Genomic DNA, 19,917 nt, shown 5'->3' with positions numbered 1-19,917 from the left:
AAGCACAGGGGGGCATGAGAAGGAGGGGGTGAGAGAAGCTTTGCTGTGTGTCAAGTAGAACAGAATCAGGGATCTCCTTCTATTCCAGCAGCCCTAAATGTGATCAGATGTGATTCCAACTTGGCGAACCTATAGGACAGAGTAGAACTGTGCCTGTGGGTTTCTAAGAGTGTGAATCTTTATGGGAATGAAAGTCTCATCTTTCTCTTGCTGAGTGGCTAGTGGGGTCGAACTGCTGATCTTGAGGTTAGTAGCCCACTCATAACTACTACACCACCAGGGATCCATAGGATTCTTCTTTAGAATCTTTGATCAAAACATTCACGAACAGTAGCCATGCGTCATTCAGTTCTTCTGGCCTCATGCCGATGAAGACGTAGCCTCTCCCTATCCGTATTCTTCACTCTCTCTCACTCCAGATAAACAGAGACCATTGTTGAACCTTGGATGGCTGCTTAGAAGCTTTCAAGATTCTAGTCACCACACGACTAACTAGGAATTACCTCAACTTTTCAGAGACTGGCACTACTAATCAGCCAGTTGGAAACAATAGTACCTCCCTTGCAGGCATGTTCACATGAAGTCCCCAGTAGGGAGCCCAGCACACAGTAGGCCTTTAATCAGTGGCAGTTTCCTCACCCTGCTCATTTGACCCTTGTCCCTCCTGTTTTCTAAGACAATGTTTCGCTTCTGAAAGTATCTTTTTAAAAAAATCATTTTATTGGGGTTCATACAATTCATCACAATACGTAGATCAATTGTGTAAAGCTCACGTATACATTTGTTGCCCTCATCATTCCCAAAGTTCGCTTTCCTCTTGGGTTCCCGGAATCAGCTCATTTTCCTTTTTTCCGCTCCCTCTCCCCTCCCTCCCCCCTCCCCCATGAGCCCTTAATAATTTATAAATTATTATTATATCTTATAATATATATAATATATGCTCAGCATCTCCCTTCACCCACCCTTCTGCTGCCCATCCCCCAGAGAGGAAGTTATATGTAGATACCTGTGATCAATTCCCCCTTTCTACACCCCCATCTTCCCTCCTGGTATCACCACTGTCATCCCTGGTCCTGAGGGGTTCATCTGTCCTAGATTCCCTGCGTTTTCAGTTCCCATCTGTACTGCTGTGCATCCTCTGGTCTAACCAGGTTAAAATTCAGAGTGCCAGGAGTCCTAGCATTGGTGCCTGGGGGAAGGACCAGAGCATTGTGCCATATGCCAGGTCCTCTTCCTCGAGCTCAGGTTGGAGGGACACATAAAGTACCCTTGGCTCCTTGATGAGAGAGCCCCTGGTAGTGCTGCCTCCTACTCAGTGCCCACCGAGCACATAACAGCGCTTCTTTTTCTCTAGGAGGAGAAGTCGCCAAGCCCCGGTTTACTCAGTTCTTCCACGGCAGCCTGGCCAGTCTCACTATCCGCCCTGGCAAAATGGAGAGTCAGAAGGTGATTTCCTGCTTGCAGGCCTGCAAGGAAGGGCTGGATATTAATTCCTTGGAGAGTCTCGGCCAAGGAATAAAGGTAAGGGAGGAGCTGGCCTCAGCCCTGATTAGATAGAATGTAATTTATGAGGTGCAGCCCAGCACCAGGGTGTTCCAGAGAATAGAGACATCAGCCCCTAGGCCGAGATGCTGCCTCATGGAGCGGGTGCGGGGTGGGGGGGTGGGGGTGGGGGAATGGAACCAGTGACCTCCACTTCCACAATGGACTTCTGCTGCCGCCTTCTGGAACTCTAAGATGACCGGGTCACTACACCAAACCAGGCCCACACCCCATGGCAGCCCGGAGGGCGTTGTCACTGTCAACCTGGAGGGAGGCAGGGGTGCGTTGGTTGCTCTAGTGACTGTTTACCTGAGGCAGCATGCAAGAGCACATTTCTCTGATAACAATACAGGGCAACAAAACAAGAGTGTCAAGTGAGGACTATATGAAATATGAATTTGATGGAAAGGTCAAAACCAGGGTCGGGCAGAAAATAGATACGGTCATGGATCTGACATTGCGAAATCGAAGCTCAGAGGTGGCTCTGGTCCTCAGAGAGAAGGGGAACCATTCGCGATTTCGACGGCTTGTGAAGACACAGACAGTCACTCAGGTTGTCCAAGAGAATGAGCGCTGCCTCTCTGACAAGCAGTTTGGTTCTGGCTCCACATGGACGTGTGGAGCCCGTGGGCGTCAAGCCTCTGGTGTCCTGCATGAAAGACAGGGGCCCAGAGTCTCTCAGGGAGGCACATGGCTAAGTGCTCGATACTAGTCGGCAGATTGGCTGTTCTGACCCATCCAGTGATGCCTCAGAAGCCAGTCACGAACAGCACCCTGTATCGCTGTCCTGATCTGTACTCTTGAACTTGTCAGGACTCAGAATCAAGTCGACAGTAATGAGTAACAACACATCGGAACAGGAGGTAAAACTCATCCATGGAGACTGAACCCAGCCAGTGGTCACGGGCCCAAGGGGTGAAGTCAGTCATTCCATCTCTTCTCTGGGAACCCATGCTCGGTGCCCTAGAGCATCACCCCCCCATCCCCATTCCATGCTGTGCCCTAGAACTCAGCCCTGCCCTCTCAGACTTCAGCCTCCTCTCTGGGGGGTGAGGGGGGGCGGGGGGAGGGTGGCGTCCCTTCCTCCAGGAAGAAGTTATCTGACCCTGGAGGGCCCAGGAGCCTGAGGACTCTAGTTTTCTTTTGGTTACAGTCACTTCAACAAACGTGTGTGGACACTCGGGTGTGCAATTCTGAGCTGGTCACTGGGACTCATAATGTCTGAGGCTGGATTGCCTAGAGAAACAAAACCAGTGACATTTGCATATGGACAAGAAAGGGCTTTCTATCAAGAAGGTGGTCCGACCCAGTCCATGGGTGCCAATGCTAGCTGGACTCATGTGGCTGCAGGCCAAGCGAGGTGCAGCAGGGTGCAAGACCATCATGGGCTGGCTGGTGCAGTCACATGGGTGCCAGGGCAGTGGAAACATGGCAGGGCACCGACAGCTTTCAGGGTCTCCTCTCCCCACCCCATGGAGGCAGGGGCTATTCAAGAGCCCCCTTTGGGGGAATGAAGAATCGAGGACAAATGTGACAAACAAGATACATAAAATCCCAGAGTCCAACAAAACAAGCAGGACAATCCTAAAGGCGTGGGGCTCGGGGAAAGCTCCTTGCATGGGGGAAATGCATGTGGGGCAGGAAGTTTGTGGAAAGGTAGAAATCAGCCAGAAAAAAGATGGAGAGGCAGCTTGGAGAAAGGAGACTCGCTCCAAGGGGAACTAAGTCTGTGAGCCCTGGAAGGGGCGAGGAGCGTCGCACAGTCTGCGCTGGACGGGGCTGCAGGGCGTAGGCTGCAGGAGGGTACCTGCCGAGAGCAGCTAGGCGTCACTTTGCTAGAATTGCCTTTGCTGTTTACACTGGTATGTCTTTCCTTTCTTTTTTTTAATAGCTCATTGAGACATAATGCACATACTATTCCATTCACTCAGTGCATTTTCAGGATATTCACAGATGTAGGCAATCATTACCACATTCAATTGTTGAACATTTTTATCACCTCCAAAAGAAGCCCTTGCCACTGTAGCTATCACTGCCCCCCATACATCCATTTCCCCAGCCCCACGAACTGAAAGTTTGCTGTTTCTATAGCCAAACGTTTCATATGAATAGAATCCAATAACAAGAGATCTTTTGTAGGTTTTCATTTCTGTTGGCAACAGGAAGCCGTTTAACAGCTCCAGGCAAGGGAATGTGGTTTGGGCCCTATAGCTAGACCAGAGGAGTAACACGGGATGGGTAAACACGATGTGGCTTTATAGAATATTTTTAAATATGGATTCAGCCTCCGCACACAAGTTCTTCTTTTCAAAACGATTTTATTTCTGTTGCTGATAATATACACAGCAGAATATATACCAATTCCGTTATTTCCACCTGTACACTGCAATGGCATCCACTGCCTTCTTCTGTTTTCCCAACCATCTTCTCCTTTTCTGACTTGTTCTTTGCTCATTGATACAAACGCCTTGTCCCTAAGTACACTGGTGCTCTTTATGGCCAATTACCTGGGATTAAAGGCAAAGGGCCGATGGCCCACTTACATCGGAAAAGCTGGCAGAAAACCTACCCTCCACCCATCCTATCTTAGTTTCCATGTGCTACCATAGCAGAAGAGCCACAAATGGACTGTTTTCAAAACGAGAGTTTTATTTTTTCAAAAATGTTGAGGCTGAAAATCCAAGTCTGATCTCAGCCATGTCACTTTCTGCTATTGGCATCGCTCTCCTAGCTTCTGATGACTGCCAGAATGCTTGCCAATACTTGGCATTCTTGGCATGACTCAGAGCCACTCAGTGAGATTTCTTGGTGTTTCTCTTCCTCTAGTGTCTGCCTTGTAGTGTCTGTATGTTTTTATAACTCAGAAGTTATTAGGTTTAGGATCCCCCCCTACTCAGGATTGACTAAATTAGTATAAATTTTAAAATCCTAATTTTAAACGGGATCGCATCCCCAGGGATAGCAGTTAGTCTTTCTATGTTTATTTTGCAAGGACATGGTTCAGTCCATAACACTTCTCTCGCTCTCCTCCTTGCGTCTGAGTAGAACTTCCCTGCTGGCCCATCTTGTGGAGCCACAGTCTCAGGGAGCCAGGCTCTATTGGGACAAAGATGCTGGACTCAACGGGCATAATGTTTTAGAATTATAAATTAATAACCACAGTCATTTCTGCACAGATGTAATAGCCTATGAAAAAAAAGACGAGCTAAAGTAAGTGGCACAAAAAATACTATGGGGGCTAGGAAGGTTAATCACAGGGCCACCTATTCATAACAAAGTCCCACTGTAAATGATTCCTTTCCATCCTTAGGGCGAGTCTGGGAAGAACTGGAGCACTTTGTTAAAAGTTAATGAAAAGAGACACAATTTATGGAGCACCCACTGGGTACTATTTTACCTTCATTATCCTTACTCCTCACAACAAATTAAATATTATGACCCTGTTTCAAAAATAAAGAGATTGGAGCTCAGGGACTTGCTCAAAGTGAGCCCATGCTCTTTCCGCCACACCAACAGATTAGAAGGAGTTCTTGAAAAGTTGGAACACTCCCTTCCTTCCTGGTATCTCTCCATCCATCACTTTCACAATAATGACTATCATTTTCTTTATCAATTACTGACCCCTTCCTCCTCTGGCCTCCAGCAGTTGAGGGAAGTTAACTTCTCTGCGACTTACAGGGGAGGTCTTGTTTTACTTGCCTTTCCTTTGGATTCTGAATATTGTGTGAATTTTTCTCCAGGATGACTTGTTGGGGAGACTGCTATTTTTACCCCATGGAACAATCACATTCCAGAACTGTATCCCATTCGGAGCTATACCTCCTCGGCCAATTTGCCATCTACACATTGTGGAAGAACTTTGAAATCTGATACTCCTAGATTCGACTAGGGAACCCTGGGGGTGTAATTACCCATTCTGCTGCTAATTGCAAGGATAGCAGTTCTACTGTGTGGGAGAAAGATGAAGCTTCCTATTCCCATAAAGAGTTACAGTCTTAGAAACCCACAGGGAAAGTTCTGCCCTGTCCAAAAGGTCGCTATGACTCAGACTTGACTTGGATGCTGTCACAGGTTCAACTCTCAACACTGATATTTACTACCTGAGTACCTTGGGCAAGAAAGCCTACTCTTTGAGTCCCAATTTGTTGGTCTATATCATGAATTTGATAATTTTTATGTTGCAATACTATTGTCAAAAACTGAACAAAATAATAAAGCCCCCAGCAAACACAATAGGTTCTCAACAAATCACAGCTCGATTCTCCTGTTGGGTTGACCTTGCACCTGCATGCCCAGGACAAACCTAGATAATAACCCACATGCCCAGGGCAAGGCCAGGTGGCAACTGGGGCAGTGGATCCTCTGAAGTAGCCCAGCTCAGCAGGTCTGGCAGGTGTCTATCCCAGAGTATTGTCAGTGACCTACAGCCCCATAGCAGCCTATCTTTAAGGAACAGACCACCCAGCTATGGACTGGTTGCTGGAGAGACCGGTCAAGGGTCAACCATTCTGCAAAGGTTGTCTGTCTGACACCTCTTTGCTCAAGGACACATGCAGCTTCCCAGAAGTGAGCACTCTCATCTCTACCGAGGCTCCAGCATCCCCATCTCCCACCTCAGTGGTGATGCCGGGGCAGGTACATCACCCCCATGACCCAAGGCCAATTCATGCTGTAGGCTGGGACGACTACAAATCTAAACATCCGTAATTTATTGGGTGGAGGATTTTGTTTTTTTATCCTGCCAGACTTAGGTTGATGGCTAGATCTGTGTCTACCTTTGTGCCCTGTGGGAGTTCTCTGAGTGGTTGCCCTGACAGTCAGATCCAGACATTAACTAGAGATCCAGCATATTCCCTAGCTTGTCCATAAATGGCTATTGTGGGAATATGCCCTCTGCTGATGGCCATGGGTGCTGCCCATCCATCCATCCATCCATCCATCCATCCATCCATCCATCCATCCATCCATCCATTCATCCATCCATCCATCCATCCAGAACAGTGGTTCTCAACCTTCCTAATGCCACGACCCTTTAATACAGTTCCTCATGTTGTGGTGACCCCCCAATCATAAAATTATTTTCATTGCTACTTCATCACTGTAATTTTGCTACTGTTATGAATCTGGTGACCCCTATGAAAGAGTCATTCAACCCCAAAAGGGGTTGCGACCCACAGGTTGCGAGCCACTGAGAAGAACCTCACTTTCCTATTTAGCCCTTATGCAAGGTTCAGGGATCACCCTGTTGTTCTGCAGTGGCTCCTCATGGCAATGCTGAGGACAGGTCAGGACACCCTTGCCTCAAGGTGTTCACACTGCTGAGGAAGGCAGACAACAAGACAGCAACATCACCACCGGCCATCTGCTGTGGCACAGATATCTCAGCAGGACAGAAACTCCTTTAGAACATAGGTGATGGTGTTAGAAGGTGATTTCCAAAGTGAGCACTACCATCCCCCGGAGTCACTGGATTGATGGGCATGTGTGTGTGTGCAGTAGTAGCCTTGGGTGCAATTGGGGTGGGGTGGGGGCATTGAAGAAGAGCTGAGAAGAAATTTTGTTAAAATATTCCTACATGTTTCATTTGTTTTCTGAAAAGGGTGCTATGCCAACTAAATCTGGGAACCTGTTTTAGAAGGGGGGTCTTAAAGCTGATCAAATCCAAAAGGTGACATGTGAAATGTGTCAAAACCAATTATGTCCCATTAGCATGTGGCAGCTCCATGGCTATGACCTCTAGGCTGGTGAGTCACCCAAAGCAAGAGAGAAACCAGCCCAGAGACAGACTGCACAAAGGAGTGACCCTTACCACCACAAGTCCCTACTTAGGGCTTTGAAGCGCAGGAGGGAACTGGATCATTGGGGAAGGAGGAATGCTGCCATTACCAAAGGTCCAGTACACAGTAATTACAATATCAGTGATTCTAATACAAGGAGCCCTGGTGGCATAGTGGTTACACGTTGGGCTGCTAACCTCAAGGTCAGCAGTTTGAAACATGGGTGAAGGGAGACAGTGGACAATGTAAAATATGAAAATAAAAATAATTTATAAATTATCAAAGGTCCCAGGGATTGGACCTTCTTGATCATAAGGCCAAAATCCAAGGCATAGTCTTGCTAACCTCACTTCTAAAGAGCATCCTGACTGTATTCTTCCAACGCAAATTGGTCTATTCTTCAGGCACTCTATTATCAATCCACAATTCTCCACTAACGCCATCACTCAGAGACTTTGGATCTCCCTTTATTCATGGACTAGCTTTCACGTGCCCACGAGGCCACTGAAATCCCATGGCTGGTGTCAAATTCACAAATGGCATCTTTGCTCTCTCACCCTTCCCAGAAGTGTGCTGCAGCAGATGCCCTTTGTGAAACGCATCGATTGATTTCTCGACCGCTGTTTCCCGGAGTGTTGATTATGGATACAAGTAAAATGAAACCCCTGACAATCTGTGTGCTCCTCGTGTTTCATGATGTTGCTTATTGGCCAATTGTAAGGATTTTTGTTTCCTTATGTTGAACCTTTATGGATGGCTATCGCTTTCAGATTTCATCAGTTAGGGTTTCACGTCCTCTGCACTTTCCAAAAACTAGCTGCATCATCTAGCTATCACACGCTGTTAATGAGCCTTTTCCCAACCCTGATGCCAACTTTAAATAGTCTACCTTCGTGGATTATTTACTCAGCATACGCATTGTATAAGTATGGTGAAATGATGCAATCCTGACACACAACTTTCCTGATTTTTTAAAATAAATCATTTTATTGGGCTCTCTTACAGATCTCATAACAATCCACACATCAATTGTATCAAACACATTTGTACATATGTTTCCATCATCATTTTCAAAATATTTTCTTTCTGCTTTTTTGTCTCTCCCTCCCACCCTTATGAGTCCCTGATAAATTATAAATTCTTATTATTTTCATATCTTACACCATCCACTGTCTCCCTTCACCCAAGTTTCTATTGTTCATCCCCCTAGTGGTGGCGGTGGTATTATACATCGATGATGATTGCAGTCAGGTCCCCATTTCTCACCACCCCCACCCCCGCCTACCCTACCCTCATGGTATCACTACTCCCATTACTGCTCCTGAGGGGTTATCTCTAGTGTACATGCTTCGCCTGCTCTTGCCTGATTTGTATGGTTGAATTGGGGTCGGATAGTGGTGGGGAGGAGGGAGCATTAAAGAACTGAAGGAATGTTGTGTACTCTGTTGGTGCTATACTGCACCCTGGCTGACTCCTTCCTTGTGACCCTTTTGTGAGGGGATGTCCATTTGTCTACAGATGGGCTTTGGGTCTCCACTCCAAACCCCCTCATTTTCATTGATATATTTGTTTGTTTGGGTTCTTCTGATGCCTGATACCTGATCCTGTCGATACCTCGTGATCACACAGGCTGGTGTGCTTCTTCCAAGTGGGTTTTGTTGCTTCCCTGCTAGATGACCATTTGTTTAACTACACGCCATTAAGACCCCAGATACTGTATTTTGTAATAGCTGGGCACTATCAGCTTTCTTCATGACTTTTGCTTATGTACCCATTTTTGCTTCAGCAATTGCGTCGGGAAGGTGAGCATCATACATAGAATGTCAGGCTATTAGAAAGTGTTCTTGCATTGAGGGGGTACTTGGGTAGACGCCCAATGCCCATCTGCTACCTTATATATTTATATATCTGCATGCCTATATTTATACTTCTATAAATGTCTTTTGCCTCCTAGTTCTTTCCTCTGTTTCTTTTTACTTTCTTCCTCTCCCACTATCATGTTCTACCTTCATTTGGCTCTCAATACTTTCTCTTGGCTACATTGCACTTGATCAAACCCCACCAGGCATTTTACACCCTCCTCGCCATCGATTTTAGATCTCTTATTGTTCCCTTGTCCCTGGGTTGGCTGGCTTCCCCCTCCCTTTCTCCCACCTCCTCCTCTCCTATGTCCCACCAGAGTCATCGGCCTTGTTATTTTCTTCTTAGGATTGTTTATCCTGCCTATCTTATATGGATAGACACGAGAAAAAGAAAAAAAGTGGGGGAAAAGCCTATAAATAGTTCCGGATGTGTCTGCTGACCATTTTGAATGTTTTCCAATCCGGTGACATGCCAAGCCCTGTCCACTGATTCCAGGGTCTCTTTTCGGGGATTCCTCAGGGGCTTTGCTCCAGCCCCTGGATGTTCTGTTGCACTCCCTTTGTGTTTCGCTCCTGGGTGGTGGGGGTGGGGACCAGACCAGATACAATTCCCACACTGTGTCTCCAGTGCTGTCCCCCATAATGCTGTGGGTCAGTGAGGGGGCATCATGTTTCATGGTGGGGCCAGCCCTACGGTCCTCTCTGTGAATTGGCTGCTCCAAACAGGAATGTCATCCTTGAGGCTTGGTGGGCCAAGATGTAGAGTTCTCTCTCTCTCTCTCCTTCCCTCTCTCTTTCCCTCTTAGTTTGCTCCCATGTGGTCTGGGCAGACCTGCCCCTCTTCCCGGGTGTATCTTCAGTGCTGTCCTCTGTAGTGCTTCCTTCTAGGGAAGGGGTCAATATAGCTGGGACAGGGAAAGGCCCTGTAGACCTTTCTGCTAGTTTGCTGCTTCATGCCGGCCAATTGCCTTCAAGGCTTGGAACTCCAGGTTGAGGTCTGGTGCCTTTCTTGCTTTCCTGTGGATACAGGAACAATACCCTCCCCATATATGGGTTAGTGCCGTTCCCCCACTGTCCATATTCTTTATTTTTTCCTTCCCTTTCCCCTTTTTTTTAGTTGGCTGCCATATGCATCCCTGGGTTGGTTCTGACCACTGCCAGAGTGCCTGTACCTCACCCCGGGAAGTCATGCATGTGGTGGCTTTTCCCCTATGCCCTTTGTGCTTTTTAAGGGTGCCTCAGTGGACTCGTGTTGTACTTGTCCTTTGTGCTTGGCCTACTTCGCTTAGCAAGATTTCTTCCAACTCTTCCCATGTGATGATGTGCTTCATGCATTCATCACTGCTTTTTAGAGATTCATAGTACTCCATTATATGTGTATACCAGAGCTTTTCAATCCATTCATTGGTTGATGGAAATTTAAGCTGTTTGCGATTGTGAACTGCACTGCAAGGAACATTGCAGCACAGATGTGGGGTCATGGTCTGTTTCTTACTTCTTCTGGGTATATGCCCAGTAGGGGCATTGCTGGGTCATATGGCAGCTTGATTTCTATTTGTTTTAGGTATCACCATATCGGTTTCCAAAATGGCTGCACATACCGATGGGACCACCAGCAGTGGACGAGAGTTCCTATCTCACGACAGCCCCTCCAACACGTATTGCTTTCTGATGTTTTGAGTTGGGTTATCTTTGAGAGTGTTAGGTGATATCAGGAACATTTTCTTGTGTTTGTTGGCCATTTGGATTCGGCCCTTATGAAACTTCTGTTCAGGTCCATCTCCTGAATGGGTATATTTTCCTATTATTGGCTAGCAGAGTATTGTAAATTTCAGTAATAAGTCCTTTTTCTGATGTATTATTGCTGTTTTCCCAGTCTGTGGTTCTCTTATTACTCTCTTAGCGAAACATTTTGATGTACACAGGTGTTTTATCTTCAGTATATCCCACTTGTCAATTTGTGCTTCTACCATGTTTGTGTCCTTCCCTATTCTGATAGTTCTTAGGTTTGTCCCAATTCCCTCATTGATGGCCCTAAGAGTTTGGGGTTTTACCTTGAGGTCTGAGATTCACCTTGAATTTATTCTTGTGCATGGAGTGAGGTAAGGGTCTTGCTTCATTTTTCTGCAGGTAGATATCCTTTTTTACCCAGCACTAATTGTTAAAGAGGACATCTACTCCCCATTTTATATTTTTGGGGTCCTTGTCAAAGAGCAGTTGTCTGTATGCTGATGATTTCATTTCTGGGTTTTCGGTTATTTACCATTGGTCTGAATATCTGTCACTATACCAGTACCTCGCTGTTTTGACCACTGTGTCTGTATAGTAGGTGCTAAAGTCAGGTAAAGCAAACCCTCCCACTTTGTCCTTCTTCTTGAGGTGCTGTCTGCTAATTCTGGGCTTCTTCCCTCTCCATATGAAGCTGGTAGTTCATTTCTCTAATTCTTTGAAAAGGTTGTTGGTATTTATATTGGGATGGCATTAAACTTGTATAGTGCCTTGGACAGAACTGACATCTTTATTAAGTCTTCCAAAACTTGAGCATGGGATATCCTTCCGTTTGTGGAGGTCACTCTGGGTTTCTGATAATAGTGTTTTGTAGTTTCCTCATACAAATCTTTTGCTTTATTTGTTAGGTATATCCCTAGCTATTTTAATTTGTGCTTGGCTGTGGTGAAGGGTACTACCTATTTGATCTTTTCTTCCATGGACTCATTCTATACATATAGCAGTCTGATAGACTTCTGTTTGTTGACCTCGTATCCTGCCACTCTGCTATTTCTCTATCAGTCCCAGCACTCCTCTTGTGGAGCTTTAGGGTTTTCCATATATAAAATCATATCATCTGTGAAAAACAATAATTTCACTTCTTCTTCCCCAAGGCGAATACCTTTGATGTCTCTCTTTTGCCTTATGTTGCTAGTTAGGACCTCCAGTAGGATGTTAAATAGAAATGAGGACAAGGGGCATTCTTGTCTGATCACCTTTTTCAGTGAGATTGTTTTTGTCTTTTCCCCATTGACTATAATGCTGGCTGCTTTTCATATATAGCTTGTTTTATTTTATGGAATTTTCCTTCCATTCCTATCTTCTTCAGTGTCTTAAACAGGAATGGGTATTGGGTGTTATCGAATCCTTTTTCTGCATCTATTGATATGATCATGTGGTTTTTGTCCTTTTTCTTGTTAATGTGACAAATAATGCTGATGGACTTTTGGATCTTGAACCATCCCTGCATTCTTGGAATGAATCCCACTTGGTCATGGTGAATTATTTGTTTTATAAACTTATATTCTATTGGCCAGTCTTTTGTTAAGGATTTGTGCATCAGTGTTCATTAGAGATATCAGTCTGCAGTTCTCAATTCTTGTGGAGTCCTTGCCCACTTTAGGTATCAGTGTTATGCTATCTTCACAGAAATAATTTGGAAGTTAGCTATTTTTTCTATGCTCTGGAAGAGTTTGTGTAGGATTGGTGTCAGTTCTGTCCTGAATTCTTGTTATAATTCTCCTGTGAAGCCATCTGGCCCAGGGCATTTTTAGTTAGTGTTTCCTTGATAATTTTGTCTATTTCCTCTATTTATATGGGTCTCTTGATGTTCTTGACGTCCATCTGGCTATGGAGGATCATTTTTCCAAGTATTTGTCCATGTCTTCCAAGTTGTTGAATTCATTGGAATACTTTGTAATTATTCTTTTAATTTCCTTAGGGTCCGTTGTAATTCACCGTGTTTCATTCCTCATCCTGACTGTTAATATTTGTTCCTTCTTTTCTTTGGTTAGGATTTCCAATGGTCTATCAATTCTGTTATTGCTCTGAAAGAACCAGCTTTGTTTTGCTGTATTGATTTTTTACATTGTTTTCTTTTTCCCACTCATTTATTTCTGCCCTGATTTTTACTATTTTTGTTGTTGTTGCTATTAGTAGGATTGTCCTGTTGACTCCACTCTAATTGTTGGGGTTTTGTGCCAGAGTACCAATCATAATAATTCTCTCTTCCTTTTTCATGAGTGCATTTATCAATATCAAACTTCCTCTGATAACGGTTTTTGCTGTGTCCCAAAGGTTTTGGTATGTCTATGTCGTATTCTAAGGCTCATTGGCTACTAAAAATTTCCTGATTTTTTCTCTGATCTGAAACAATAGCCACTTATTTTGCAGTACAGAGTTATTCAACCTCAAATTGTTTACCCTTTTTTCTTAATCATCTTTTTGTTGATTTCCAGTCTTATGGCATAGTGGTCTGAGAGGGCAGTCTAAGTAACCTCTATGTTCTTGAATTTACATAGACTTGAGTTGTATCCAGGCATGTGGTCTATCTTTGCGTATGTGCCATGTGGGCTTGGAAAAATGTGATTTTTTTTTTTTTACACCTGGGTGGAACCCTCCAAAAATGTCTATCAGGTCAAGTCGCCTAATTGTAGAGTTTAGTTCTGTAGCTTCCTTGTTAATCTTCTTTCCCTAACTTTATCAGAGAGTTGTGAATTAAAGACATCTACTATGATTGTTGAGCCTGTGATTTCTTTTTCCATCTTTTGGAATATTTGACTGACGAATTTCACGGTCTCTCAGGTGCATAAATATTTATCATGCTCACTGTTTCCTAGTTGACTAATCCCTTGAGCATTATATAGTTCCCTTTCTTATCTCTTGTTATGGCTTGCACCTTGAGATACATTTCATCAAAGATTAGGATTGAAACCCCTGCTTTTTTTTAATTGTCGTTTGCTTGGTATATTTTTCTCCAGCCTTTGATTCTCAGCCTTGTCTTCAAGCTTGAACTGTGCCTCTTGTAGGTGGCAGATCCGTGGGTTATGTTTTCAAAGCCAGTCCACTAGCCTCTGTCTTTTAATGGGTGATACCAGACCATTGATATTCAGAGTTATACATCTGTGGACTCTGTGATGTCAACTTGTGGCTTTTATGCTGTTTTCCTGCCTCCCTTATCAGTGCATTGTGAGAGTGTGTGTGGTTCACTCTTGCCTTCTTTTCACCACAGAGCAAATGTTATTTTGGGGGCTGTATTCAATGTATTGACCTCTGGGTGAAGTTGCTCTATGTGGTGGTCTACTATTTGTGCTTGGTGAGTTTTGTCCTTCTAACTACAGTGGGTCCACAAGGATTTATGGTAGAGCTGGGTTTCTTTTAATGTATTCTTTGAGTTGTTCCTTGTTCCAGAACACTATTACTTCTCTATCTTGATAGATAATTTGGCTGGAGAAAGGATTTGGGGGTTTGCTTTCAACTTTCAGAAGATGTTAGTCCACTCTCTCTTCTTATTCATGGTGTCTGCTGATAAGTCTGAGCATATTCCTATTTGAGTACCTTTATAGGGAACTGCCCTTTCCCCTCCCCTAGCCTCTCTCATTATTTTCTCCTTTCCTCAAAGTTGGATAGCTTAACTATTATATGCCTTGGCAAATTCTTCCTGGGATTTAGACTAGCTGGTGTCCTTTGCTTCCTGAATGATTGCTTGATTCTCATTCATTAAGCTGGGGAAGTTTCCTTTAGGAATTCCCTCACTATTTTTGCTGTTGACTTCTTTGTTGTATCTTGTTCTGGTAGGCCAATTATTCTAATGTTGTTCCTACTCAGAGTATCTGACATTGTTCCCAGGTTTTATTTGACTTCTTTGATTATCTTATTTGATTGTCTTTACCACTTGTTGAAGTCTGCCTGGTTACCCTCAAGGTCACTGGTATGGTTTTCAGCTTCTTCTAGCCTGTTGGTGAAGCCTGTTAATGTGTTATTTGATTTTGTTACTCATCCCTTATCTCTTGTATTTCCCTTTGGTGTGTGGCCTTTATCTCCTCTATCATTTAATCCTTTTTATATAATGCTTCCTTAACATACTGTATGACTCCTAGCAGCATTCTGAAGTTTTTTTCTGTGGTAGCTCAACTTCTGCTGGTTCTATGCATATCACTAGATTCAGGATTTCCTCTGACATTGCGTTTTGTTTCTCATGGCTTCATTTTGGTTGTTGAGGTTGTTGTGGATTGTTGCTATCTATGTGTTGTTTTGGAGGAGCTTGGTGCCTTTTTCCAGGGAGTCAAAGAGCCCTGGGCTCTCTCATTGTGAGGCTGATAGGAATGCTTCTGTGGAGTGCCTATAGCAAACTGCATTAGGGGGTCAAGCTACTTCTTCATCTCACTAGGGTTTTACTCTCCTTAGACAGTGGGATTCTCTATTTGGAGGGCAGTTCTGGTGGCCTTCTCTGGGCACACAGGTGGGGGCTTTGCAGGCAGTGAGGGCTGTTCATGGGGGTGCTGGACAACAGTGGGAGAAGGCCCACTGCCAATGGGGGTTGTGGGGGGGGAGTGCTGGGCAAAGGCAGGGAAAGCCCCACTGATGCTGGTTGAGGTGTTGGGGATACCACGGGAAAAGTCTCACTGACAGAGTTGGAAGTGCTGGGCAAAGGCAGAAGAAGTACCTCTGATGAGGGAGGGGGGTGCCAGGAAAATGTGGAAAATGCCCCGCTGCCATGGGTAGAGGTGCTGGGCAAAGGTAGAGAGGGCCTTGCTGCCATGTGAGGGAGTGCAGGGCGATAGTCCTAAAAGCCCCACTGCCACAGGGTGGGGCGCCAGGCAATGGTGGAACAGCTGCCTCAGCCGTGGATAAAGATACTGAGTGGTGGTGGGAGAAGCCACCACTGCTGCATGGGTAGGAGGTTCCAGGAAATTGTAGGGAGAGCCACTACAACTACAAGTGACTAAACTTACAGCCGGCAGACTGAGGACAGCATCTAGCCACGGCTGCTGGGGCTGCAGGTGGGTGGTGAGCAGTAACCCCAGCTCAGTGCTGGGACCTGCCACCATGTGGGGAGAAGGGAGCTGGGGGAGAAGCAAGCACAGTGTAGAATGTCACAGGCAGATAGCCTCCATATGGGGTCCAGCAGAGAGTGTCACAGGAAGATAGCCTCCATATGGGGTCCACCGTATGGGGGCTGTGGGGGACTCAAAAGAGCAGCTGGCTGGCTGCAGTGTGGTGATCATGTTGAGGATTGGCCAATTGTCAGGGTCAAGAATGGGCCAGGGAATCCCTGGGACCAGTTCACAGATACCTGGGGCTCCAGAGCAAGGCTAGATGGGGGGAAGGTCACCCCCCATACTGAGTAAGTATTATGGGTTGTCCCAGGCATCTTTTTACTTACCAGAATCCTCCCACTCATCCTCCTTGACACTAGGTTCACTTATTGTCATGGAGCTCTCAACGTGGTCTGCTTACCTGGGTGCCATCTTGCCAAACTCCCAACTTTCCTGATTTTAAACCATGCAGTATCCCCTGGTAGAGATTCCTCATGAGCATAATTAAGTGTTCTGGAATACCCATTATTCACAGACAAAATTCCTAGCAATGTAGAGTTTGTCAATGTCACCAAAATTATAAGTGAAATACTCTTTGACCTATCATCATTCCATTTGTAACCATTTATCCTACATACATATTCACATATTTTTGAAATGAAATATACACAAGGTATTAATTGCTTTTATTAATAAAGATTGGAAAGAACTAAAATGTCAATATTAGAGTGGTTAAATAAATTATAGTATAGTCATACAATACAGATATAAAACAGAATAGGGAAGAACATGATGTACTGATACAAATAAGCTTCCAAAATAAGAGCTAAGTGAAAAAGTAAAAGGAAGAATAATATCTAATTAGCTACCTTCGGTATCAGAACAAAGAAAACTGGAGATCGATATGCATTGCCTATACAGTCACAAGAAAACTAAATAATAACTTTCAAGACAGACTAGGTTACACTGTGTTCACAAATAATTTTTAAAAGTCAGTGGCTTATGTAACAAAATTTTATCATTTAAAATTCATGTCCTTAATAGATAGGCTGCAACTCTGTCCTATGCCATCCTCACTGTGAAACTCAAGTTGATGGTTCAAACCCTAAAGGAACTTTTCTGGTTTCATGACTGGGAAAGAGGGCATCAAGGACCTAATTGTTCAAGCTTCCACATGGGTGTGAACCAAACAATATTTTTGCAGACATTTCTTTGAGCAACTCGAATGACCACCACTGAGCTCTGCAGGGCAAGGAGGTGTACTCTGCAGGAAGGGGGCTGCAAGTGACATGGTGATGCCTGCTAACAATAGGACAGCAGTGCCCCGCCCTCCCCCAGGATTACCTGTGGGATGTAATTGTGTGAACTAGGTAGATGGGGAACAAGAGACTTTTCAGTCAGAATATATAAATATACCTGTGTGTGTACAAATATATTATCTACTCATACAAATAAATGATTGTTAGGGAATTGCAGCTGCGTGTCTTCTATTTTGGTGGTGTGAGCATTCAGCTGATAGAATTTCCATAACAATGTTTCTGATATCCTGTTGATAACAGTTCATTCTCAAAGCAATGCAAAGGCAGTTCTTCATGCTCCATTCAAAAATGCTTAGCTGCTGGAGGCTGGGACACGGTGAAGATGGAGTCAGTATCTAGTGTGATACAGTGGTCCACGTGACAAGGTTGGGAGTGTCTGACCACATAGACCCTCTGTGGGCTAACAAACTTGAGATGGGATGAGTACATAACAAATGTAGTCGGGAAAGCAGATAGTGAGTGAATTCCATGGGAAAACAGAGTTCACCACGAAAGCCAGACCAATGATTAGATTTAGGGAGGAGAGTTGGACAATGAGCATTAAGGTAGGATACCAAGAAGATAGGACAGGGGTAAGGAAGTAGAGTGACAGATGGATTGAGGGGCAGTCCAAGGCCAAAGACCAGAACAGTGAAGGAGCTCAAGTCCTAAGTTTTTGTGCTGACAGCAGATAGAGCAGTTTGGCCAACAGCACTTGGGTAGCACAGAGCATGGACCGCCCCTCACTGAAGGCTGCTCAGCTTCCAGAGCACTGACTGGTTTCCTGACCTTGATCCTGGCTCTGGATGATGCTATCAGGAATTTATAATCCCTGAGACTACTTGCTAGGCGAGGGCTCTAAAACCTACCTAGAGCAGCAAGTGGCTAGAACCATCACCTGTTACAAAACTTATGATCTGGAGATGATTGTAGTGGCATTAAGATGTCTCTGGGTGGCACAAGCAGTAAAGTACTCAACTACTAGCTGAAAGACTGACTGTTTGATACCACCCTGAGGAACCTCCGAAGAAAGACGTGGTGATCTGCTTCCAAAAGCTCACAGTCTTGAAACCCCTATGGAGGACAGTTTTACTCTGCCCACCTGGGAATTATTCACTGGCAACTGGTTTGGTGTGTCTGTAGTTCGTGGTGGTTTTAATGGTTTTTACATGGAAATGGAAGACTTCCATGGGACTGTACATCTTTACCCATTCTCTCCATGACCTCCAATCCCCACTGTGTCTTCCAGTATCACTTCAACCCCTCGCAGTCCATCCTGGTGATGGAAGGTGATGACATTGAGAACATCAACCGTGCCCTCCAGAAGGTCTCCTACATCAACTCCAGGCAGTTCCCAACAGCAGGTGTGCGTCGCCTGAAGGTCTCTTCAAAAGTCCAGTGAGTGCTCATGGGATATTCTCCTGCAAAGCTGAGTTCTGTTTTCTGTTTTCATCATTGCTGTCATTTAAAAACATTTTCATTCTCCCACTTTCCCTATGAGGGTACATCAGTGGATCTGTGTTTTCATCTGAAGGAAAATGTTCTGTTATTTTGCCCATACAAACCCAGTTTGCTTTATTTTTGACTGCACTGAGCTAATGCCTAGAACTTAAGACCTAAGGACTTACTTGATGGCAGTGGGTATTTTTTTCATTCATTATACGATAAAGGAGCCCTGGTGGCACAGAGGGTTATAAGTTGGTCTGCTAACCATAAAATCAGCAATTCAAAATCACTCACTGCTCCCCAGGAGAAAGAGGAGGCTTTTTGCACCTTAATGATTAATAGCCTTGGGGCGGTTCTACTCTGCCGTATAGGATCACTATGAGTCAGAATTGCCTTGAGGGCATGGAGTTTGTTTTCTTATGTTGTGTTTGTTTGTTTTAATTGTACGATAGAAAGGAGCCCTGGTAACAGTGGGTTAGACCACAAGGTCAGCAGTTCGAAACCACTGGCAACTTCACAAGACAAAGATGAAGTTTTGTAGTCTCAAAAAGAGATACAACCTTGAAATCTGACAGAGGTAGTTCTGATCTGTCTTATAGGGTTGCTTGGAATTGGAATTAACTCAGTGCCAGCGGTTTTGCTGGTGTGTTTGGGTTATGATTAGAAGGAACCCAATGGGGCAAATGTTTAAGCACTCAGTGAAGAAAGCAAAAGGTTGGCATTTGGGAACCACCAGAGACGCACGGCAAGGCAGGCCTTGTGATGAGCTTCTGACTGGCCTTGGTCCTGAGTACTCTCAACAGCATATCTACTCTACACATGTGGGCTCTCTGGGAGCTGGGACCCATACAACAGCTATGAAGAACAATACCGATCAGGGATGGAGGGCCTGGGTCTGCAAATGATTAACATGTTGAGCTTCTGACCCCAAAGTTGGAGATTTCAAATCTCCCCAGATGTGCCTCAGTAGAAATGCTTGGTGGTCTACTTCCGAAAAAGTCACCATTGAGGGAGGGAGTACAGTTCTCCTCCCTACTCGAACACACCTGGGGTCAGCCTAGGCTGGGATTGCCTGCCTGGCACTATTTCCATCTTGCTTGTACTCAGGAACAGGGAGTGCATGACCAGTCCATTCCGCCCCCACACCTGATAGGGCACCTTGTGTGAAGTCCTCAGAGACCCAGCA

The 19,917-nt window shown here is 44.9% G+C and overlaps 1 protein-coding gene across 1 annotated transcript in view; it reads left to right on the top strand.

Moving 5' to 3' along the window:
- Positions 1 to 19,917, top strand: part of CLSTN2 (calsyntenin 2) — a 444,992-nt gene that overhangs the window by 413,643 nt on the left and 11,432 nt on the right. Inside the window, exons 10-11 of the mRNA XM_004712113.2 lie at positions 1,355 to 1,521; positions 18,535 to 18,683. Coding sequence (XP_004712170.1) covers positions 1,355 to 1,521; positions 18,535 to 18,683 — 316 coding nt within the window. The remainder of the gene's footprint in view (positions 1 to 1,354; positions 1,522 to 18,534; positions 18,684 to 19,917) is intronic.

The sequence above is a fragment of the Echinops telfairi genome, unplaced genomic scaffold (genome assembly GCF_000313985.2).
Source record: "Echinops telfairi isolate 266 unplaced genomic scaffold, ASM31398v2 ScPeMD7_16;HRSCAF=60, whole genome shotgun sequence".
NCBI classification, from domain to species: domain Eukaryota; kingdom Metazoa; phylum Chordata; class Mammalia; order Afrosoricida; family Tenrecidae; genus Echinops; species Echinops telfairi.
The sequence above is the reverse complement of the archived record's forward strand: the minus strand, read 5'-3'. Positions and strand labels throughout refer to the sequence as shown.